This window comes from Atractosteus spatula, chromosome 14 (genome assembly GCF_055471065.1).
Source record: "Atractosteus spatula isolate fAtrSpa1 chromosome 14, fAtrSpa1.hap1, whole genome shotgun sequence".
In the NCBI taxonomy this organism is placed as follows: Eukaryota; Metazoa; Chordata; class Actinopteri; order Semionotiformes; family Lepisosteidae; genus Atractosteus; species Atractosteus spatula.
In genome coordinates this window covers 6,307,703-6,333,643 of record NC_142719.1, presented here as the reverse complement: position 1 = coordinate 6,333,643, position 25,941 = coordinate 6,307,703, and the positions used below count along the sequence as shown (strand labels likewise).

The following is a 25,941-nucleotide window of genomic DNA, read 5'->3' as shown; positions in this document are numbered from 1 at the left end:
GATTTTCCCTTTAAATCTTATAGCGGTTTACGGTAAACTCAGGCTTTTAGTTGTTTATGTTGATGTTAGAAATTACATCACACAGACCATCATCCATCCATTTTCTAACTGCTTTATCCAACACAGGGTCACGGAGGAGCCGGAGCCTATCCCGGGAAGCAGTGGGGGCAAGACCGGATACACCCTGGATGGGATGCCAGCCCATTGCAGGGCACACACAGACACAAAGAAACAAACACACACACATTCACACCAGGGCCAGTTTTCCCAGCAGCCAATTGACCTACCAGCATGTGCTTGGAATTTGGAAGGAAACCACAGCATCCAAGGGAAACCCACATAAACATGGGGAGAACATACAATCTACACACAGATGGCAGCCCAGAAACTGAACCCAGGTCCCCAGCACTGCAAGGCAGCGATGCTAACCACTGCTCCACCATGTCTCCCTTTCCTAAAACATATTATATGCAAAACCAAGTCAAGACAATAGACCGTCCAACCGATCAATCAAAACTCCGTCAAAGACTATGCCACATAAAGAGTAGTTCATTTCTGGCCAATTCACACTTCAGATCTCCCAGAAAGGGATTATTAATGAACAGAGTGAAATATTCTCTTGCTGAACGCTCGTTAATGTTTCCTCTTTGCTGATCGCTTATGCAATTACAAACCAGTGTTTGCCACTAATGAGCCCTCCCCAGCTGCCTTCCAGCACTGGAGGCTGGAGGCACTGCCTAGCTTCCCTTCAGAGGGAGGTTCCAACCATCACTCACAGTGACTGTCAGTCCAGGGACATCATGACTTCAAAAAGAATAACCCTTCAGAAGTGCAATCATAAAGTCTCCAAAGCCTGGATTAAATTCCCTTAAGTGATCTAAGAGTTTCCAATTATTTTCTCACCACTATGCCTGCTACTATCCCTTCAATCATAGTTCCTACTACATCAGAGATAGGCTCTGACCAATTGCTCTGTATGGTGGATACAAATAGCGTTAATGATCTTTGTTAGGCCTTTTTTCATTTCAACTAGATCTATTGAGGTCAAAAGGCAGCGATATCTGGTTTAATTGCTGGAGCCTGTGAGCTTAGATTGACCATTTGTGTTCAAGTTGAAAGGTCATGTTTGATTTATTGATTTATTTAGCATGTGCAAGACAGTGTGGCAGAAAGTGCAACTTCCAGGCTAGCTGCTCAGCAAAAGTAATGCAGGACTGTTGGTTTCTAAAGATTTTTCTTTTACCCATAGAAAGGGCCAATCAACACCTGCCGCTATAAAAATCATTGGTGGATACCAACTGGAGGCAAGTGACAAAAGCACAGTCTTATCAAAATCAACAGATACCACATTAGGTCCTAACAGAGTTATTTCCTCACCTACAATCATTCTGTCCAGCTGCACAGTATATTCAGGACTCTTACAATCCACTGCGTATTAAACTGAGTACATTGAGTATTACTCAGTCCTCACGCGATGATAGTTCTCTAATATGAAATTAAAGCTGTATCTGCATTAGAAAGTTTTCTTCTGAAGATTTCCTTAAACTCTGAAATCTTTTAATCCCTTTTAAAAATGCCTCTGAGAAAACATTGTCAGAAAAGGGCAGGGATAATTCCAGATCCCAGTTAAATAGACCAAAGTTGCAGAGACTTTTAGAACCTAACAAAGGTATTGCACATTTGCTCAGGCCAGAAGTGCAAAATCTAAAAATGATCAGAAATATATGACAGGAATGTTCAAACAGGGGCTTTATGTCTAAAGGATATGAAAGGGCTAATCCTCTATGAGATCATGTTAAATCCAGCAGCCCTAATAGAGATGATGAACAGTGGGTCATATTTCTGTTTAATACAATGCTACAGATATCAGGAGAAAGCGAGGTTACAGGTGTTTATTCCATGAACTGTGTGATCAATACAGTTGGTGAAACAGCAGAACTACTATATATATATATTACTGTCATAAAGACACAACCTCTTGACACTTTAGTATGCTTGAGTGCATGGAATGCTTTAGTTGTATGTTCATAAACTATATGGATAATTTTGATATTACTAAAAAGCTTTACAAATGATAAAAAATAAAAGTGTGAGGGTGAGGTGCATTTTGACTTTCATAACCGAGATGGAAAAGGAACCCCCATATTCTTTAGATATCTTGGGACTGAACAGTTACCTCATACTGGGTGATCAACCCATTAGGCTCCACTGGTTCCTCCCATTTCAGGAATATCATGTCTTCCAGAGGGGTGAAGGTAAGCGACTCTGATGCAATGCCACCAGGAACTGAAAAAATGGGGGGAAAATCAAATGGCTTAAAAATAGATAACATGAAAAAATGTAATTTCACAAATTAATTCACGTCATTCCCTTACAGGGACCACTTTGCCGTTCTGTGAGAGACTACTGAGAAACACTAAACACTGTTTCACAGATTTTATTCCTCATCTTCTTCTGAACAGTATGGGACTGATGTAAAACATTACAAATAATCATCCTTATTATATCTAGTCTATTTTGGGACATTGATTTAAAGCACTTTATATTTGAAAAAAGCAAAAACATTAAAACCCCTCGAATACACACATGGGTTTTCTCTGGAATACAATTCATTTGATTAAATTAATTTTAATCAAGTTTAATACAATTAATGTAACATGTACTGTAAGCCAGAATATCAAGTAAGCTTTAAGAAATATTTATATTCTATTCATTTTTCTATCTTCTAACCTCTTTATTCAATACAGGGTCACGTGAGAGCCGTAGTCTGTTCCAGCAAGCAAGGGGAGCAAAAGGCAGGATACACCTAGGACAGGACGCCAGTCCATCACCAGGCACACGCAGACACAAACACACACACACTCACACCAGGGGCAATTTTTCCACAAACCAGTTAACCTGCCAGTATGTCTTTGGAATGTGGGAGGAAACCAGTGCACCCAGAGAAAACACAAACACCACAAAAATAGCACCCCAGGAACTGAACCCGGGGCCCCAGTGCTGTGAGACACCAATGTTAATCACTGCAGCACCATGCCATCCATTTACATTTAATACTACAATCTAATATAGTCTGAGAGATTATTTTTTAGCCTTGGATAAGCAGAACAGAAGGCTCTGTTTCCTAGGATTCAGAGCCGTGTTTGTGGAAATTAAAGGAGGTTAGAATCCAAAAAGAACAAAGGACCAGCAAGTGTAGAGACAACAGTTTACTGATATAGACAGGCATCAAAACATTCAAGCCCTTACAGATGAGCAGCTGTATTTTAAATGTTATTCTGAAATGCATGTATAGCCAGTGCCAGGAAGCTAAAACAGGATACATATGATCATACATTGCAGTTCAGATCAACAGTATGCAGCGGATTCCTGAACAATGATGCAATTTGATAAGAACATGTCTGGATACACCAGAAAGTCCCGCACTGCAATGTAGCTACTCTGCATCAGCATGAGGGAAGCATGAACAGAAAAGAAATATACACCTTTATAAAACTGCAAACATGAGCAACAAAAATGAGACTGGGATATAAACATGACACAGAAATTCCTGACCTATATAGAGTACTTAGGCCGATTCCAAGACTAACAACAGTGAAACAAAGCTATGCTCATTAAAGAACCAATCAGCATGACTTCCTGTTATCCTGTCCAAGTTCAGATATAAGCATTCCTATACATCCATTGTTTCGCATTTAAAATTTAAAAAAATTTTAAAAAAGTAAAAATTAAAAATATTTAAAAAAGTAACCATAGTGTTAAAAAAATTAACAATGTGGCTCTTTGCAGACTTCATCATCCAGTTAAGAACACCCTAATGGTAGAGAATAGTGTTCTACAGATTTTGTCCTGAAAACTGACCATCATCAAGATTTCATACTGACCAGTGAGAGCTGCCCATGCTGGTATATGGAGAACATTCACTCCTTTGTTACAAGGGAGAAGAGATAAAGAGAGGGAAGGAAGGAAGGAGAGAGACCACAGAATACAGAGGGAGAATGGGAGGGGTCAGGTCTATCACTGCCATAAGGGGCAATTTCACTTAACTGTAGCAATCCTTAAGGCCAGTTACTGCTGCACATTGGATAAGCTGTTTTGATAACACTGTGCCATGGCCCCAGGGCAGAGAGTCTATTTACTTGCTCTAGACTTTAAATCTACACAAGCAAGACAGGTCACATTGTCTAGAGTGAAGCAAGGTGTCAGAAAGAAGGGAAATGGCCTTATCAGAAAAATAAAAGATGAAACAAGCAAGACAGGGAGCAAAGAGAAAAGGTTATCTTTAAATACTGTTACTTTTATTGCACTACATACAGTACACATGTTTAAAAAATATTTTAATAAAAAATAAGGGCGCGAACAACAGGAATCTACAACTAGAAGAATATTGTAGAAAGAAATTTTGTATTTGTATTGTAATTGCTTTGCATTTTGCACAAGTGCATACTAGCCATCTTTATCACTGAATTTACTATACCATGTGAAAGCCTATGGCTTTTGATTTTGGCTGCTGCTTTGACGTCTGTCCTAGCACATGCAGTCCTATGTGATTATCTGTCACCTGCTCAGCTGGGGTTATTGTCTGCCAGGTCAATTGATCAGTCAGCTGGTCAGGGATGTTTGTCGGTGTGGATGTGTTGCTGATGGCACCAGCAACAGAAGGGACCAGAACAGGAAATAGCTGATTGGGTGAGTGATTTGGAGATAGGACGTACTGCTGTTGCATGACCTGTATAGACTTTGGCTGTCTTATCAAGCACAAGCTGGGCTTCTTTTGTTTAAAGCTTCACAATCTTGTTTTTGGTTCATTTTTTTCCTTATTGAACCAGAAACTACAACTACCCCAACAGACATGTTTTAAAGAACTGTCCCGTATCTTTTTAAATATATATGTTTTATAAATATTCCAGGAAGGTGACTGAGGGTTAACATTGACAACCTCCAGCTGCTTTAATTACCTTCGCCTTCTTTCCAGTTTCATGTCTCTTTCCAAGCAATAAGCCCCTCATTGCAAACTAGCTTATTGACTAATACCTATTGGGGAAACGTTTTATTTTTCTAGCACCAATCAAAGGAGTCCACAGGTGTATGTCCTAAAGATGAGTAATCATAAACCAAAGTTTTCACACTGAATTACAGATCTTTGATAAAGGCCACCTCTGAGAAGAAAGGTAGATTGTCAAGATGATGCAACAGAGCTCCTATCATGATAAGGGTGTTCTTCACAGTGGAGGTGACTGTCATGTCTCACTGTGCCTCTGCCTCTGTAAGGCTTTGCTCTAATGAAAAGCTCAGTCCTTCTGGAGAAGCTGTCTCTTCGAGTGCTGCTTTTGCCAAAGGCCTATTGCTGTACTAATGAGGTGTTTTGTCTTGAAGTTGTAGGTGGGCTTGAGAGCTGCTTGATGGGGAGAGAGCTGAACACTTCCTTGTACCTGAAATGATGGCTGGATTGGTATCGGATGCAGCTGCACAGGAAAGGAATTAAAGAGGACTTCTGTGCACTTGAAAACATTAGCAATAACAAGGGTACTGGACAATCCTTGGGGAAAATAAAAATCAACTCATTTGAAAAAACTGCAATTTTTTAATTCTTTTTAACCGCAGAATTTATGTATTTTTTATGCTTAAAGCTGTAAAACACCATGCATCAAGAATAATGGCACTTTCATAGCAGATACAATGGTTTTGTTTTTCATTTCTAGTTTTTATATCAAATTTGATAGCAGAGCCCTCGCTTGCCATGAACCTTAGATGACAGAGAAAATTAACTGACAACTACAAGCATTCATTTCAGTTTTACTTGTGTTCTAAAGCAAGAGTTTTTCTTTTGCATTGTTCAAAGCCTTTGAACAATGTGTTGCAATTAAGCAGCACTTGCTGTTTTGTGCCACGAATGCCTTTAAGTCAAAAGCTAGGTATTAGCCCTCAAGTCAGGATTAATTTGTCCTTCAGTTTATTTAAATGCAGTGTATTTTTATTACAAGATATATCATCCTGTATTGCATGTGGGCATCGATAAATGCAAAATGCAACATGGCTGTTAGATTGTTTATTTTCTGGCTTTTGAAAGCAATACTGATGCATTTCATTAACATTTTATCCACCATTTAAAAGTAATATGGTGTGTTCTCATAAATGCTAATGTTTTGCCTATACATAAATTCCAAAATGCACTTTGGAAAGACTCGGAAAGACACAAACAAAAAAATGAACTTGATCTTTTAAAATCTAATTATAAACATACTGTATGCAACAGACAATATTACTGTATGTAATTAAATGAGAGACTTATTTGAGAATTATTTTGTTATTGGAGAATGCTGTTTACTACTTAAATCTAAGATGGACTTTTGCATTCTATACTTTTTATCATGTTAAAATCTTTCATTTTCATTTTCTTCTGAAGTTGAATGGATTCTCTTGCGTTTCTCATGCAGGAAGGAGACACTCACTATCTTCCTCCGTCTGGAAGGCCACCTCCCGGCTCTCCTTCTTGCCCTCGGGGTTGGAGAGGGCCAGGCGGACGTGGATGGTGCGGTAGGGAGGCAGATCTCTGAGGACGAAGCGGGAGGCGTTGTGCTCCACCGCCAGGCACTCTCTCACGGTGGTGTTATGCCCAGCGCCGCTGCCCCCGGCGTAGCGGTAACACAGGGACACCGAGTAGGTGTGGCAGCGCGTCAGGTTGTAGCCCAGCGGTTCCCACTGGAGAGACAGCTGCCGCGACTGGATCTCCGTCGCCGTGAGGGCACGCAGGGCCCGCATGGGCTCTGGGAAGAGAAACACACCAACACCCGGGGCCGTGAGCTAACCCGCATCAGGAAGAGTGACAATATAGCTGTTCATCCAAAAACACGCCACATATCCATATAGCCTGCACTCCCTATTTCAGGCTGTGCAAGATCAGCTGGCAGTCTTACAGTACATTTTGAATCCTACTGATAAAAGACACATGGAAAGGAATCATGGCCAGCATTTATATCTTTTGTTTTCAGATATGGCCTTTTAAAGAGAATGTTTACAGAAGCAAATTCGATACTGGCCTCTTCCCACCTGTTGCTCAACTATCTTGCTTACTGTAGGCTTCTTTCCCTCCCCTGTTCTACCTCTCTCTCCCTTCTTCCTGCCATCCCCTCTCTTCTTTCCATACCTAAAAAAGTATCCACAGTCCAAACACTGGGAGTTCTACTCCTACTTTCTGCATTTTCAGAGTGGAATTAGCCTCAACTTGTTTGCAGGAGCTGACGCTGGGCCCCACACAAACCCTATTGGTCAGCGTACCTCTCTAAGTTTACTTGACTACAGTAGGAGCACCTAGGAAATGGGAATAGGTATCTGAATAATTAATCCATTTAGGATGTCAAGTGCAGATGCATATGTTTTTAACTGTGTCTAGGGGATATAAAGTACCATTTTTACCACATTCACCAGTGATATACATAGTTTCTGAAATGTCAGGTCTACCAGGACATTTCAGTTGTAGTGCAGTTGAAACAAAGCAGCAGCATCACAATCATCATTAATTTTTGTTCCCTCCCATTACGCAACTCTCTCGGCAATGGAAGAGACGATTTATGGCTTCTCATGTCAAGACAAGCTGATATCTCTGTTGCTCTGTTGCTAAGTTAGGGGAACAACAGAGAGGCCACAAGCACTGACCTCAGATACTGGGTGCAGGGGAAGATCGGCACAGCGTGAGTTCTCACAGTATCTCGATATTTCACTGCCCTGACTGCCTTCACACCAAGAAGCCCACTGCAATGGCACAGCCTGCATGGGCAACACTACCAATTTGAACAGTCCAGCGGGCCACAGGTCACGGAATCCCACGATCCATCACCTTGTCAGAGTCCCATCCAAGCCATGCATGTCCCCCCCCTTCTCAGCATCTGTGTCACTGAGCAAATTGACCAGTCAGTTATTCCTCTGCCCAGAGGGCAGAGGGAGATAAAAAATTCAATCTAAAGTCCAAGGGCATTCAACTCCAGCCATTGCTATTATTGCAGGGTTATTATGACAAGTCAGATATTTTTAGAAACCTCAACTATTACAGCCAAAGTTGGCTAACCCTTTCCAGCTCGTGAGTAAAAGGTATGCCCCTGCACATTCTCCATGGTCCATGGAAGCTCATAAGGAAAAACAGGAAAAAACAGGAAAACTGACAAACAGGTGATACTCTCCACTGATGTAAAACCATTTATTTTTACCTCTGTTCTAGCAAATTATATGTTAAAGAGACCTGTGAAGAACACTGAACAAGCATGCATGCTCATCTAATATAGAAGGAATGTGTTTCTGTAAAGCATTACTCTACTTTAGGTATTAACATTTAGATGTTCCATTGTTCCATTATTAGATGTCATTATTAAAGCAATGACTTTGTATTGTGAAAGGCTGCACTGGCTTTCTGGAGATGCTCTTTTTTGGGATCTTTAAAGATCTCAGTGTTCTCTTATTTGTGCTCGTGGGATCATTACCATAGTCGGGGCCTCATCCCATACAGGTCAAATAAATATAATAACTACATTTATACAACGCTCTTCCTCCTAAAGGATCCCAGAGTACTTCATACATAAATTGAGGAGGATCCTCAATTTATCTGCCGCTGAAGTGTAGCACTCACCTGGGTGATGTGCAGCCCATCTACAACACAGCAGATAAGGTTGAGAATTTAGAAACTTGTTCACCATTTGAATTAAGAGTGGCATGTAGAGAGGTCAGAGTATTCTGCCCAAAGTGGAGCATAGCCAGGACACTATGGCTTACATCCTTGTTCGGGACAATGCTTGGGAACTTTAATGACTAAGTTGCCAGAACCTTGGACTGCAGCTCCTACAGTATAGTACTGTGTCCATAGTAATCATACTGATGCACTTGTCTAGATGTTCTGGTTCAGAAAGAATAGGGCCACCAACACTACTCAAAGCAAGGACAGTGCTTACATTACAGTGGACCTTTTTCATAAAGGGCAACAGGAGTTCCATCACAGCCTCTTGGGCTGTGTGTTGTGAGTTTACAGAGAAAACGCTATAGTATCTCCCCACTGGAGAGAGATCTAGGAAGACAGTTCCTGTGAGACGGCAACTAACACAACACCATTTCCATGAAAGCAAACCAATTTTCAGCAGAACAAGTGGCTAGCACACAGGGGAAATTCAGAGCATTTAGCATTTCCAGCAATTCTTCTTCAGACAGAAAATATGTCTTGTTTAATGCTGCAGTCATTGAATCAGCTTGTGTCTAGGCATGACAATTCTCAGAATCCTATACAGAAATGCATGCACATCTTTACGAACACAGTCATAAGCACACACATTTACAAACACACATGAACACCATAGCCCTTAACTGTTTACTTTTCTTCTGTTTTCTTAGCACTGATATAGAAAATTGGTCAAAGTGGAAATGTTTCCTACCAATAAAAATGTTATGCAGTATTTCTGAATCCATAGAATTTAAAAGGGGATGAAAGCAGAGTATGTAAAGACATTCTTATACAGTATAGGGTAGGTCATTTCCAGATCTGAGACACTGCAGCTTAGTGGGCCAGAGCTCATGCTGGGTACTGTAGAGTTAAGCAGACTAGAGAACAGTGGAAAGTTCAGTTCAGTTGTGAGTCCAGAGACTTACCCATTATATTATGCTGGCCCTGTTCTATGTGCAATGGAAACACCAATACTTACATATCATTTTTAATGGGGATCATTTAAAAATCTATCTTTTTCCCAGGATTGTGTCTTTGATTTTATTTTTAATGCTTTCAGGGAATTTCAGAAACAAAAGCTCAAACCTAGCCTGACCTTGCCCATGCTGTGCTCTGCTCATCGTGTTGCCCACAGAAGCTGCCTCGGCTTTATTTTGATTTCAGGGGCCTCATCCAGGTTCTCCCTGCCAGGACGTTCGTAAGCCCACAGAACAGCAATCCTTTCTGCTGGATTCCAGTATGAATAATGTGGCAGGACTTTGAATCCCATATGCAAACACACCAGGGCAGATGTGTGCTCTAATGGATAGTTTCCACTTTATTACATTTGCTAATATTGATACATGAATGTGCCTGTGAACATTCCAATCGTAGCATATTGGACCAGTGGGTAATTGCATTTCATGCTGTTGTGCTCTGCTTAGCTGCAGCCATGTGCCACTGACTGGTGCCAGCATCTAGAAGAGAGAAACAGTGCCTTGTCCCCCGCTATGGCAGAACACTACTTTTGAACAACGCTTTTTTATCACATGCAATAGGTATTGTTTCAGGACAAGGCTGAATTCCTTGTTTGTTTCATGGTACAGTGGTATCCCAATAGGAAAATTTAGAAGACTTTGATGTCCTCAGGATTCGGAAAAACAGATGTTCACTAATTCCTTAAGAGAAAGATACAGGTTACTTGGCACATTTATTAGGTCCAAGGGATACACAATCGCTGAATGTTAGAGCAGGTCAAGCAGTGGAGGCTTTGACTCCACCTCCACAAAGAAGATTAAGAAAAAAAGCCTGACTACATAAATGCTTATTGAAATATATACGGTATGCTAAATATTAAGATAAGATCACTTTATTGGCCATATACAATTTCTTCTTTTCATATACCCCAACTTGCTCTCCATGAGACATAAAGACACACAGACAGGGAGACTGGGTCAGAGCGCAGGGTCAGCCATTTATACAGCGGCCCTGGAGCAGTTGGGGTTAAGGGGCTTGCTCAGGGGTCCAATAGAGTAGGATTCCTCTACCGGCCGCAGGATACGGCAACCTTCCAGCCACAGGTGCAGATCCTCAGCCACAGAGCCACCGCACCGCCCCAGTATTAAACTTATAGCTACATAAAGACAGACTGAACAGTAACACCAGAACAACCCTGGCACACACACACTGAAAACAGACCTCCTGCAGTCTGTCTGTTGCTGTTAGTGTAGGCTGGCCTCGGTGTTGATTTGCTTAAAGAACTTCAAGCTCTGCTAATTGCAGCACAGAATCACATAGATAATTAAAATGATGCTTCATCAAGCACACCTGCCCGGTCTTGTCTCCAACTAACATACTAATGAGTAATGTGCTCTCTTTTGGTACCATATCACTCCACTGTGTGCAGCAAATCAAGCTTACAAGTGCTTTTCTTTCCTGAGCCTGTCTGTCACACTCCATGGCTGGGTTTAGTCTGGATGGGTCACAGCCAGCAGTGAAGCTGAGGAATACTGTGTTCCAGCAGCACTCCAGGATCCATCCATTGTGATCCTCTGAGAATCCATGTTATAAATGCATACAAAGGAGTGCTTTAATGACATTAAATTATATTTTACTGTGGTTATTACAGCACCCCATCAATGGAATTCGATTCCAGTTAATATGAGGAGTGCCAGTGTGATTGCATAGCTTAAATCTAATTTGAAAAAAACACACTTGCTTGAGCTGGCTAATTTACATCAGATTGCACCAGTGCAGACAAGTGGTAGTCTTGCAGCTTTTTTTTTTAGCAAAGCACACCTCAATGCACACTGAGAAGAAAGGCTACCTAAGGGTAGGTGACATTGCTGGAATGCAGAGAATTCAGCATTTTTAGTACTTTCATCGAGCTGAAATTATTATATAGTCAAGATTGTTTTAGCAGCAATTAAGATGACAACGGTATACATCTTTGAAGCATGAAAAGATTTTATGAAGACATCACAGCAGGAAAGAGCTGAGAATAAAGCATTACATTTAAATTCAATATTATCTTAATCTTCTTGTTATAATTCCTTACTTTATATTTTTTTAGAATTGATGCTAGATGGCTAAGAACGGTTTAGTGATCAAGTAAGATAACTGGTATTCAGTTAATAGGAATGCTAGGGAAAGTAAAGCTCATAATATTTTTACAGTTGTTTTTTTCTTTTTTAAATAACGAAAAACTACTTTTTGTACTTTTATAGCAAGTTTGATATTGTAGTGTTTCACACACCCCCCCCCCCCCGGAGCGGATCATCTCAAATACCCCTGGCCTCTTCCCTTGCCAAGCTGGCTATTTCTCCTTTCACCCTATATAATGGGGGGAGGTCTTATTCTCTCCTTGCTTTGCCTTGTACAGTATGTATGCGATACTGTACCTCTTCTGTCTCTTTGGCCTCTCAGCTGTCTCAATGGCATGACTAGCATGCCCTTTTGTACAACAAATCTGTATGTGGGCCTGAGCTCACCTCCTCCGGTCTGTCTTTTCCACACTGCCTAAGTAAATGGGATCACCACAACATAATAGGTTTGTACCAAAACCGAACAGCTAATGTACACCTGTCTATGGGGTTTCAGTGCGGAGGGGCACTTTAGTCCCTGGTTCAAGTGTGTGCAACGAAGATCACATCTCATCAAAGATGAATGGGTCTGACAGGTAGAAAAGTGCAAAGGAGTGTCTCTCACAGCAACTCTGTGTGGCAGAGAGGTTGTGTCAGTAAGCTAAGAACTGTCGATTCCAAACTGACTGGGTACAAAATAGAAATTGCGAGGTCAGTCTGTTCAGCCTTTTAAAAATATAAATGTGACCGGGACACTCCCAGCCAAAGACCTGTGATCACACTCTGGGCCAAAAATAATGGAGTCTGAGAGAACATGTACAGTATATATGTCACAAAAACAAATGGACAATCCCTTGTGCTCAGCCAGTGTGGCTGAGACAGTGGGATACTCAACCACTGAGAAGCACAGCGTGTTTGAAAGTGCCAATCTGTTAGCTGTGTCCGGCCTGCTTTCTTGGTGCATTTGATGAGACATGTCAAAACCCCCTCCCCCACCTCAACACATAGAAGCAAAGGAGCTTTTTAACAATGATGAAGTACTGGTCTGTGGAGGGTTTTAGCAATAAAGAGCTGGAGATGCAGAAGCAGATCATTGGTGATTTAAGGTCCAGTGAGCACGCCTTCATTCAGATACAAGGGCGGTGTGGTTAAAGAGCACACAGGATAATTAAAAGTCCCTGGCAAGCTTTTCTAGTATCAAGATATATAGTGAAAACACGAGCTCCCCAGAAAACCAACTGCACAGGCCCCAAGAGACAGCAGCCAGGCAAACTGGATACCAGCAGAAGCACCTATTGCGTTATTAGCTAAAAGGCTTCTCAAAAAATAAAATATTTGACAATCTGGAATAATAAGAACCTGGGAGCTTGCCATATGTTTTTTTCCATATGACTTTCCCAATCGTGCATGTTTGAAGCAAATGTTTAAAGCAATTTGAATTTAAGACAGTATTTAAGGGCTTTTCCTATAATCCTACATTTTGGCATAATTTCTTTTAGATTCAGACTTGAAATTTTGCCCATTATCACTCATTACTATACCTTCACTGTTTTCAGTCCAGCCTTTGGACCAATCAAAAGTTCCAATTTCATCAATGCAGCTTTAGAATTCATATAACTGCCACCTTATAATCAATCAATCTGGCCTCACATTTATCCATAGCCAGGAAATAGACAGAATGCCTCTGAGCACTTTGCAAGATAAATATCACTCAGTGTGAGTCTTGTCAAAGAGTGAAGTCTGAACTGTGGCTTTACAAAATGAAAATTTTAAAGAACACATTTTGTCTGCACTCTAATGGATTTCCCTCTCTATTCAATTCACAAACAATCTGCAATTTGTGCTGTACAAAACAGCTCCTGTAAGGCATGTTGAAAGGGGCAGAGTATTTTTCCTCTGATTTCCTGTTAGTTTATTACTTGCAGCCTATCCAAGATGTATGCTAGAGTGCACATGCCTGAAAAAAATGGTAAACCCTCTGTATCACTACTATACACATCCATTTAAATAAGGGCTAAGTTCCTATGGACACTTAAAATTCCCGTACTACATTTTCCCTGTTAAGTCTACCATCATGGAACGGGTAATAGATAATTAACCTGCCGGTGTGCTACAGGACCCGTAAAAACATGGGGGACACACCTCATGTCCCCAGAAAGCAGTCTCCAATGCTACTGTGCCAGGCAGGGGACAGGTGACACTTAGACTCACTGCAGCCTGACTGCACCGCCATGTTGTGAAGCAAAGGCCACCATGCTTTGTGAGCTTCAGACAGAAATTGACTAATGGTAGAACCAGAGCACCTAATAGCCTCTGTGGTGTAGCTCATACTGTAGGTTATAATTTGCTGGGGGAGACATGTAAGTGCTACCCCTCCTCAAAAAAAATTAAATAAAAGCTATTTTCATGGTAAAATGTCATCCCTGAAGGTACAGAAAAATTAACATGCACAGAGCATACAGTACAGAAAATTATTTTTAAAAAGCGAGAGCCGTATATCGGGAAATGAAAACGATGTTCTTTACTCCCGTGACAGTTTTCATTCTTAAGAGGTGCAGCACTTCATCGCTTGAAAGGATAACATTTTGCAAAACCTTTAAGTGAGCAATTGCAAGATATGACAAATCAGAAACAATGTGATATATGGGTATATCTTTTCTGCTCACCTTAAAATATTTCCATAAAGAAATCATGTTTAGAAATGTATCTGCTGCCACACACCAGTTATTGGTATCTTGTGGTACATCAGTATTTCAAGGGAAGATTAACTGTGTAGAATTATTAAAAAGGTGGAATAATGAATACTATCAGATGATATGCGTCACTGACTGATGTCATGCTTGTTATCCAAACAAAACTCGTCTAGTAATGAGTGATGAGATGATATCCTGTGGAAATTCCCATTATACAACGACTGTGCAGTGGAAAAAAAGGTTTCACTCCTCTTCCTATCCAGTGGCTGTGGGCACATTGTAAGGCACTGATGAATGATTCCTGGCTGCAGACTGTGACAGAGAGGAAACGTCTGACATGTGACAGCCGAGAGATCCAAGGAGCAGAGCTGTGGCAAGTGAAAACAGTGACGCACCAGAAGTAGCGGCACAGACAGAATGGATGATGAAGGCAATCAGAACTGGGAATGGGGGTGTGATGCTGAATAAGGGAGATGCTGGAAACAAGAAGCCTTGGCAAATGTTGCAGCAGATTCTTCATTTGGCTTAAAGAAAACAACATTTATAAAAGTTGAAGATTGCACTATATTTGTGCAGTTCTTCCATGGTTTGGTCATGAGAGTTTTACCATAATGTCCAATGCTTCATCGGGACTATGCTTTTACTATGAGCATGTCTGTATTCACTCTATACTCTATTTATAACCAAACATTATGATAGTGATAATTAGAAGTACTTTATGGCTGCACATGCAACTTAATCATTCAGTCAATAACTCACTCACATATCAGGTCATATATTAAACCTTTAAAAATGTAATCTGTTAATACTCCTCGACCCATGTTAAAGCTAACCAAGGTATTATTATAACTGATGCCTGTTGCTCATCAGTGTGGTACTGTATATACTGCAGCATCACTAATTGCATTAATTTGAAAAAAGCTATATCGAAACAATTGGGTGTACTTTTGTTACTAAACCCCTGAACCATCATAGGTTACTTGGTTTTCCTACCAACTATGCATTTTTATCCAAATCCGGCTTTCTGCCAACAATGAGTTTCAGGTTTTTTGTAGCTCCACCAGGGATATGTGCCAAGAAAATAATGGGGCCACTACTGAGGTGGAGGAAATCTATATCAGATTCTCCCATTTCTTTGTTTCCATTGCTGGAGTGCTTCACTGCACCATCATGTTTTAAATTAATCAGATGTCCAAAGGAAATAAAACAGCATATGTCTATCTAACAGATCTTGGAGGGGGTTGTTCTTGAAATCAGACCAAAGCACATAACAAAACAAAAGGATCAGTTATGTGTACTGACCCAGCTTCCAGCATAATTGCCATAATCAATCAGTAATCAAAAAATTCCAAAAAGAGAGGGAAGCACTTAGATTGAGATGATGGTTATTTGCTAATTAAATGGTAATTGTGTGGGAGGTCTGGCAGGAGAATATGATCCCCATTTTTAAGTTTCACAAAACTAGTCTGTATGCCAGGAACACCACAAAGTACAGTTAAAGACATACAAAAATAACAATCTGAATAAACTAGCCCTTTATCTTTCCTGTACCACTGTGCTATATACCAGGATCACAATACTTAATATTGTGTATATTATTCTGATATTCTTAAATTATGATATCCTCATATTTTTTACATAACATGTAACCAAAAGCATTAGTTGTTTCATATGTAGTGTCAATAATTATAAATTCACAGCAGGCTGCATCACAATCCTGGATCCCTGGAGACTAGAACTGAGAACACCTCAAAAAATTCAGAAGAGTCCATTGGAGATGAGGAAGGTAAGCAGAGGTCACGTGGAAGATGTCAATAAAGCTTCAAAGGAGTTTGGGATCTGAAATCCTACTATTGAACATTTTGCACACCACATAGTACTTTATTTAAGATAAGCTGATAGAACATTTATGGAGTTCTGAACAAGTGGGTTTTTTAAAATTGGAATAATGAACATAGGCTAAGGAGAGCACTCCAGGCCTTAAAACCAGTGCAAGAGAAGCTTCGTCATTTAAAATATTTCAGGAAGGCTGGAGGAAACTCAGGTATATGCAGCTTTCCTTATTTCATCATATTTATAGAGCAGAGGTCTTCAGGGCAGCACTGGGGCTGGTAGGAAATGTATTTTCCATTGATCTTGAACTGAGAGGGTTCTCCTCCTAAATTATCCGCATGTCAGTACTTGATGGCTGCCTCAGCTCCCTGCACTGCCTGTCCGCACTCACCTGCACACTTGGTACGGCTGATCAGGGGCGGACCGGGCGGCCCCGTGCCCCCCTCCCCTGGGCGGGTCAGCAGTACACTGATGTGGTACTCCGTGTCGGGGTCGAGGTGCCACAGCTTGTATGTGGCCATGTTGACGCCGTGCACCTCTGACCATGGCGCCTGGCTGGCGCGGTACTCGATCTCCCGGCGGATGATGGGCCCATCGCCAAGGATGGAGTTGGTGTTGAGCTGTATGATCAAGTAGGTGGACCCCGCCCGCAGCAGCTGGGGAGGTGCAATAGGTGATGGGGGTACTGTCAGGAGAAGACAAGGCAACGTTAGGCTGGCGAATCCCCAAAATAAAGATTTTTCCAACTGCAGCTGATATTACTCTAACTTTCACCTGGTCTTCCATAACACATCTTTCGTTTTATGCATTTTTTTCTGCAGTGTTTTCTGCTTGTACCATATTTCTCATTGCTTACTAATGAGATCAGCACAGAAAGTTTATTCAGGATTTTTCTCAGTGGCACCCCATACTTTTTTTCAGGTGTGAGCAAGCTATGTTTGGAGCCTCCTGGGAGGGAAAAGAAAAAGAATACACCTTCAGAAATCAAACTGGCAAAATCAATGTTTTTTTTTAAAGAAACATGACTGGGGTCAGGCTTTTCTAGAGCAGCACTGGTTGTTATGTGATATAGCATTTTTTTCTAAATGTCAAAATACAAAGCTTCCAAGAACTGAAGTGTTTAACATTCAGGTGGACTAAAAACAGCAAACGCCTTGCTGATTGAAAGAAGTACAAGTAAGAGAACACCACTGGGAACATAGAAATAGATTTCAACTAGAAAATGAAGAGATGCAATTTGAAAAGCACATTTGCACCCATACACTCTTAGCTGATTTAGCACACCAACATGTATGGCAATTAACAAGCTTATCACACATTTCTACACATAAAATGGTTATAAAAGAGTTAGGCAAAATTATTTTCTGCTCAATTTATGCTCATAGCCACAATTGTACAACTGCACAAAATATAAAGATAAAGAAAACAAGCTAATTGCCAAACATGAATATAATATCACTTTTTGAATCTCATTATTGTTTAATTCTCCTTCTGCTTTGGAAGACTGCAGTATTCAAACCCTTTATATCAGCGGGAAGAAGAAAAATAAAAAAGAGTGGCCAATATATTCTATTGGATTCAAAGCATTTCATGACAGAACAGAGAGAAGACTGATTAAAACTAAAAGACTGGAGAAGAGAAATAGCAGGATCTCTTATTACTGCAACACTGACCAAGTTGTTTTAATTCTTAGCTTGAATTTCTTTTCTGCGGATATGAGCAATAAATTATTGATTAAATTATCTCAGCATCAATAACAAAGCAAAAGGAAGGAAATCTACTTGCAGACAAGATTCATTTCATGAAATATAGTATTTACACTGGCTTGGGATGTGATTGGTTTAGTTCCACTCACTACTGTTTTCCCCTTAAATTAGTGTGCAGTGTCTGAAGCTAGGAATATGTATTTATATATACAGTACAGTACTAGTTATGAATAAGACTTGGATAACATCAACCAATTGTATTAAACTCAAAGCAGTGCTTTGTAAAGTGTATTAAAATGGTGTATAATGCAAACCACAAAAGGCATTATTATGAAAATGACTGAAGCTCAATGCTTTCTATTTCAACGTATTGGCTAAAGAAAGCCAGACTTTGTAGAAAGCTTAGAAAATGTTAGAACTGTAACTAAAATGTGACTCATTTAAATATAAATCACACATCACATAAGGCAAGGTAATAAATGAGGGAAGAGCAAAAATAGAGAACAAAACAACTAGGAAAAAATATTTGCAATCTTTTCCACAATAAATCTCCAGTTCCAAAGAGACCGTACTGTCAACACATTCTGACTTTCATCCAAGCTGCTGTGGTATTTTTCCCCCAGAGAATGACCTCCAAAACAAGGCCCATGGCTGTGATGCTAGATGCTACAGCATATACAGTGGTGTGAAAAAGTGTTTGCCCCCTTCCTGATTTCTTATTTTTTTGCATGTTTGTCACACTGAAATGTTTCAGATCATCAAACAAATTGAAATATTAGACAAAGATAACACAAGTAAACACAAAATGCAGTTTTTAAATGAAGGTTTTTATTATTAAGGGAAAAAAAAATCCAAACCTACATGGCCCTGTGTGAAAAAGTGATTGCCCCCTAAACCAAATAACTGGTTGGGCCACCCTTAGCAGCAACAACTGCAATCAAGCATTTGCAATAACTGGCAATGAGTCTTTTACAGCGCTGTGGAGAAATTTTGGCCCACTCACCTTTGCAGAATTGTTGTAATTCAGCCACATTGGAGGGTTTTCGAGCCTTAACCGCTTTTTTAAGGTCATGCCACAACATCTCAATCGGATTTAGGTCAGGACTTTGACTAGGCCACTCCAAAGTCTTCATTTTGTTTTTCTTAAGCCATTCAGAGGTGGACTTGCTGGTGTGTTTTGGATCATTGTCCTGCTGCAGAACCCAAGTGCGCTTCAGCTTGAGGTCACGAACAGATGGCCGGACATTCTCCTTCAGGATTTTTTGGTAGACAGCAGAATTCATGGTTCCATTTACCACAGCAAGTCTTCCAGGTCCCGAAGCAGCAAAACAGCCCCAGACCATCACACTACCACCACCTTTTTTACTGTTGGTATGATGTTCCTTTTCTGAAATGCTGTGTTACTTTTACGCCAGATGTAATGGGACACACACCTTCCAAAAAGTTCAACTTTTGTCTCGTCAGTCCACAGAGTATTTTCCCAAAAGTCTTGGGGATCATCAAGATGTTTTCTGGCAAAACTGAGACGAGCCTTTATGTTCTTTTTGCTCAGCAGTGGTTTTCGTCTTGGAACTCTGCCATGCAGGCCATTTTTGCCCAGTCTCTTCCTTATGGTGGAGTCATGAACACTGACCTTAACTGAGGCAAGTGAAGCCTGCAGTTCGTTGGATGATGTTGTGGGTTTTTTTGTGACCTCTTGGATGAGTCGTCACTGCGTTCTTGGGGTAATTTTGGTCGGCCGGCCACTCCTGGGAAGGTTCACCACTGTTCCATGTTTTCGCCATTTGTGGATAATGGCTCTCACTGTGGTTCGCTGGAGTCCCAAAGAAATGGCTTTATAACCTTTTCCAGACTGATAAATCTCAATTATTCTGTTTCTCATTTGTTCCTGAATTTCTTTGGATCGCAGCATGATGTCTAGCTTTTGAGGATCTTTTGGTCTACTTCACTTTGTCAGGCAGGTCCTATTTAAGTGATTTCATGATTGAGAACAGGTGTGGCAGTAATCAGGCCTGGGTGTGGCTAGAGAAATTGAACTCGGCGTTCCAAAGATGTGATAAACCACAGTTGATTTATGTTTTAACAGGGGGGGGCAATCACTTTTTCACACAGGGCCATGTAGGTTTGGATTTTTTTTTCCCTTAATAATAAAAACCTTCATTTAAAAACTGCATTTTGTGTTTACTGGTGTTATCTTTGTCTAATATTTCAATTTGTTTGATGATCTGAAACATTTCAGTGTGACAAACATGCAAAAAAATAAGAAATCAGGAGGGGGGCAAACACTTTTTCACACCACTGCAGATGCTAGATGCTATATGGTCTTTGTTCAGGTCCCCAACATTCAACCTCTGCTTCAAAAAATATTTAGCACTGATACCTCATCTTTTATGTCCTGTGATGTTGAACACCTATTCAAGCTATGTCACAGCTGCAGCCTTCACACCAGCTTAGCAGGAATTAATGCAGCACACATCCTCTATACAGGTTTTGTCAATGCTTCACCTTCTCACAACTTGGCACCAACAACAGCATTTTAGGAAGGACAGAGGACATAAGCAAGCCCCACTGACTAGGACTGAGACCTGCAAGTATCCAGACCTGCATAGTTAGCAGGCTATGGCTAATGATTAATGCAATGAGCTAGTGACAAAGTGTGGATTGCAACCTCTGGGCTACTGCATATCTCCCATCATGCACTCCAAGCACTGTAATTGCTCTGTAATGTTATAGAAATCAGACGTTGCATGAATTTAAGATTTCTTTGCATCACTAGCCCACGCTCTTTTTTAAGTCAGCTCATGAACAAACTCTATACTCTTTGGTCTATACTAATGGCTGATATTTAAATACATGCCTGTCAGCAGAGCAGAAATCCAAGGCTGAGGTTAGATGCTTATCATTACATCAAACTGGATTTCCATGTTTGCAGGCACAGCTTTCAAAGATTGTATGGTAAAATCTATATCTTCTAAAAAATCTCACATAACAAAGAGAGATTGAGAGAGAGGTTGGACAGACAAAGATAACAATATCTACAAATGAAGTGAAAAAAAGCTGGGAATTTTGCTGCTCTACCCAACAAAATCCATGCTAAACTCCAAGATGAATGTAAATTGTTTTGTAAATTGCTTGCTTAAGGCAGAATCACTGCAATCCCCCTTTGAAAACACAGCCACGGAAAAATAAACATTCTCACGGCACCGGCACACATTTCCAGAGCTCCAGCTCATTTCCAAACTACAGACTTTTCTTCCTTGTTTAATTGAAAACTAATAACGAGTTTTAAATAGGCTCTCCCTGCTGGGTGTTGTAGAAATGCAGCCGAGACACCAGTTTTGGGATCTGAACTCCCATACAAATTCACTTTTCGACACTTAATCTAGCAGTGCACTCCAAGAAACTTAGTCAACGAGGGCAAGAACGGTTTGCTGCAGTAATGAGCCTTTTCAAAGAATTAATTTGTATCTGACACAGGGGGAGCCATGAAATGGAGCAGAAAAAACACTGAAATATGTGGCGGTTTGACGTAGAAAACTGATACTTCTGATATCTGCAATAGTCCACAGGGAACACTGGATAACTGTACTATGCTTGTGGGCCCCCTTAACATAGTAAGGCTCTGTGCCTTATGTACTAAAGCATTTGCTGTATGCTACACTCACCAGCTCAGTGAAGTATTCCTTTCATTAAAGAATGTCACCCTCATCATCACTTGTCACAACTTCTGGTAACAGCATAACAGGTATGTAACCGAGCAGTTGTTGCCATAGCATTCCCACAAAGTGGAATATGTCATGTTGTTCTAATTCTCACACTCATACACACAAGCTCTGCATAGTGAGGGGCCCCAGCATGCATCTGTTCTGTAGGCTTAAAAATATTAATAGAAGTACGAATTTACATCTAAGTAAGACGTTGCCACATCATTTCAATTTGCACTTATTTTTATGCATTACAGTATCTGAGAATTTGTGCTTTTGATGAGCCATGCTTATCTTAGCCACTAGACAAGTACAAGTACAAGTACTCTAGTACAATTGCCGGCCGGGTAAGCATGTTCCTGGCCACAAGATCCTCTGGTGTGGAATTTGCAGAGTTAAAAGGAAGGGGAGCGAAGTTGAAAAATTGCACCGGGTCTCCTGTCGCTCCTGCCTTCATGTGCTGCTTTGTCCTAGGGCACAGTGCCTTCACCGTCACCAAACACACCCCCAGGGAAAAGGAGTGGGAAACTCGGCAGCGCACAGCATCATGGTCCAGCTGGAATGGCAGCTGGGTCAAGGGCTCTGATTAATCTTCCAGGCTCCTGTCAGAGAAGGCATGCAGCAGGGAGAGTGGCTGCAGAGTGGAGAACAGTAATAAGCTCTCCTTCCAGCCACATCAGACTTGGCCCTTTGTGGGAATCATCTCTGAAATTCAATTGACAATATGTGTTGAACTGCCTTTTGGTTGGAACAGCAGAAAGAACCAGAGTGAAAAGAAGGAGTAGTTTTTATTCAGAGGGTGCTACCATTTCTTATCAATCCAGAAAATTTGCCAAAGTGCATAACTGCTAGTACATTTCTTACACTATATCGTGGCCATTTTGACTCTTACAGTATTTTTTGTGTTTTGTTGGTTGCTTTCAATGTAATTTTGTGGTTGTAGATACTGTGCATTCTCACAAACTAGAAGTAGTTTAATAAACTCCAGAACAGTCCCCAGGAAGAACAGAAGCTTACCTGCTGCTCTCAAGAAAGGTTAAGTGGGAGGTCAAGTTTTGAAGTCATTAAAAAAGAAAAAACCAAGCTTCTGCTTCCAAACAATAAATCGATGTAGCTTTCTTGGTGGATTTAATTAAAGAGATACTAACATGCACTCCAAAAACAACTGCTAACACATTCATCAGTAAAAAGAAAAATATAATAAATAATATCAAAACATTATAGTTTTCCAGCCTGGAAATCCCAGAGATCCTGCCAGCACCAGGGAGCTCATTTTTCATCTTATTTTTGTAAAGCAGACAGGATGCCCTTCAGATCAAACACAATAGTTCAAAAGAGACCCACTCACATAATCCTGCACTGAAAGGCATGCTTTGCACCTAAATATTAATATGTAATCATATTACAAGAGAGCAATGTCTCTGGCCACAAAGTGGAAGCAGGTTCAGGACGAGAGCTTACATGAGCTCCAGTAACTCCAGAAATCAGTTTTGTAATCTTTAATCTTCTGTCATCACTTGTAGAGTCACTGAAATTGATCAGTGTTAAACCTGTTTAAGATTAGATCATCTTTGTTTAAGATTAGATAAAGCATAAGTAACTTTAAGTTTGCTTATAATTGTTAAACAGTGTCCTTCTTTTTCAGAATAAAAGTAACAAAGGTAAAACTTGGCAGAAACCCAAAACATTTATATTCCACAATCTATAAATCGCAGAATTCACAGCAAGCGGCAGTGTGCATCATTTACCGTTCATAACTTGTTCGTAACTCTATTTAGCACTAATGCTTGAACACTCTTTTAGAGGAATATCATGGCTTAATTCATCAGGTAATTAAAAAGAAACAGACGCTATTCTTCTTAGAAATGTGAGTGGGAAGAGTGAATAGGCCACCTCTGTCAAAACCATCTGCTGAAAAGTAATAAGATTTGTTCTCAGTGAATGGACACCTGTTTCAGAGTTACTAGTTTTGCTTTTGAATAGCTTGAGATAATTCACTTAGCTCTTTGCTGACTCTATTTTGATGCTTTTTTTATTTGTTTCAGGGTCAAAAGATAATGTTTTTAATTGTCACAAAAAAACGATATTTCTGTATATAGACTGTAAATGTTGCATGGAATTCAAGATGACTATTTTAATTGTGAAAATACATAATAAGGGATAAGGGAATCCTGTTAAGACTGCACACTTGATCAATACCTGTATTTCTTTAATTACTTAACCTTGTATTGCTGTATTAGAGTCATATAAGCATGACCACATATTTCATTCTCTACCAAGCAGTAAAGGTTGGCAAAAAAATAATATAGCCTACAAATGATTGGTGATTTCAAATTAGGGTTGTTACACAATAATAAAATCGATGACTTAATCAACCTGCTTTTTTCAGCTTAGAAAAAGACAATTATCATCAAAGTTAATTGGTAAAAGAGCCGATGAAAATATCTTAAAACTAGATACAGAAGCTTTTTCTATACTATTTTTTTAGAGCATTCAGTATATAAATACACTACAGGAAAGTACTATTTCTGACGCAGAATGTCTGAAGCATTTTATATTGCACAGGATAATCACTGATCTGAAGAAATCCTTTGCATTCACTGGGGAAGATACAGATGATTTCATCCATAACTTGATTGAAGAGAGAAATAAATCATCTCAGCCAGGGATTATTTAATTCTCTGCTTGCATTCACTCGACTTCCTCTTCAAACAGGTGGTCTATGCAGAGCTGGTGGAATGGTGCCCCATCACCAGTGAAAGGGAAATGGAGCAGGATTTTCTGGTTCCAAGGTTCACTCCATCAGTGTAGCTACAGAAGAAAACCCCAGCCTGTCTGAGCTACGGGGCTAACAAACTCTTACCACCATGGTAACACTGGCCGTTTAGCTAAACCCTTGGGCAGGATATTGCTTGGAAAAGGGAGTTTTCACGCCAGGATGGTAAGCTGTCTATTTTTCATTGGCTTAGTGAGAGAAGAGCCCTGTTTGGACCACACTCCCGAGAAACCACTGGGGGAATAAGATGCCGCTGGTCTGAGTCACCTGACCAGTTGCAGGAAGAGAACTGGTCAGGTGACTGTTTAAAAAGCAGGAAGCAGACGCCTTCTGGTTCTGTCTGTACAAGTGAACCTGCTGTCTCAGGCCGTCTTGCATTCCTTGCACTGCGCATTAAGCCCTTCCTCCAAGTCCGCACTTCTGTGCGCTTGTATCCGAGGGCGCATCGGTATATAGAGTAATGGGACAGCCTCGCATGACGGCACTAAGTCTCTCTCGCTGGTTACCGGCTCGGGGTCAAAATGCTGTCTGTTGTTGATGTTGCTTTTCCAGTGACTAAGTGCATGCAGGCAAATTATTGTTAAAGAATTCTACATTCTCAGCTGGCAGTTTGATTAAATTGAATTTCATCTGGTCTATCCCTGCACAAAAAAACACATCGTGTTCATTCGTGTTGAGCAGGCTCGACTCAGTACGGGCGAAGTAAACTACGGATACCTTGGCAATACCACTGTTTATTCAAAGCTACTGTATGTACTTTCACGGTCATTCAATGTAAACTAAATAAGGTAACCTTGGCAATATCTCAAAGCTTTGAATTATTAAATATGCCTACTATTAAATATTTCTTGTGCAATTAAATATTTCTTGTGCAATTAAATATTTCTTGGTAAACGAATATTCATCAGTCGAAAATGTGGAAACGAAATAAAAGGTTTATGTCAAAACTTCATATCTAGAATACATGCAGTATGAACCTAAAGTAGCCACATAATATTTTATTTTTACACAACATATTACGAGTTTTAAAACTGTAAAAACGTTTACATTTACTAACAAACACGTGAATGTTTTATTCTCCGTGGTGTCTTCTCTCCGCTTTGATAGGTTAGAAAGTGAAACGTCACCATTCCGCAAAGAATTCCAGGCAATTCCCTTCAGTGGATTTCAGAGAAGGGCACATTGGGGGCGCTGCTGAGCACACAAATTTAGAAATGGGGCGGCAAAAGCCCTTGCAGGCTTGCGCCAGAACGCGCAAGTCCGCAAGTGTGGGTACAGGGACACAGAAGTGGTCGAGGGCAGAACCCCTGTGAGATGCACTCACCAGAGGGAGAAGGACTGACCATGGCCCGAGAAACTGTTTGAGGTCTTTAATACTGCTTGAACTAAATACCGTCTGAGTGAGACGGTAGAGTTGAGCATGTGGATGTTTGAAAGTCTGCCAATTTTGTGAAGAGTCTCAGTGG

General features: G+C 40.5%; 1 protein-coding gene across 2 annotated transcripts in view; it reads right to left on the bottom strand.

Moving 5' to 3' along the window:
• Positions 1–25,941, bottom strand: part of ptprub (protein tyrosine phosphatase receptor type Ub) — a 219,493-nt gene that overhangs the window by 57,001 nt on the left and 136,551 nt on the right. For both annotated transcript variants that reach the window (XM_088932703.1, XM_088932704.1), the window contains exons 7-9: positions 16,681–16,974; positions 6,453–6,767; positions 2,177–2,286 (exon numbers count right to left, since the gene is read on the bottom strand). In XM_088932703.1, coding sequence (XP_088788829.1) covers positions 2,177–2,286; positions 6,453–6,767; positions 16,681–16,974 — 719 coding nt within the window. The remainder of the gene's footprint in view (positions 1–2,176; positions 2,287–6,452; positions 6,768–16,680; positions 16,975–25,941) is intronic.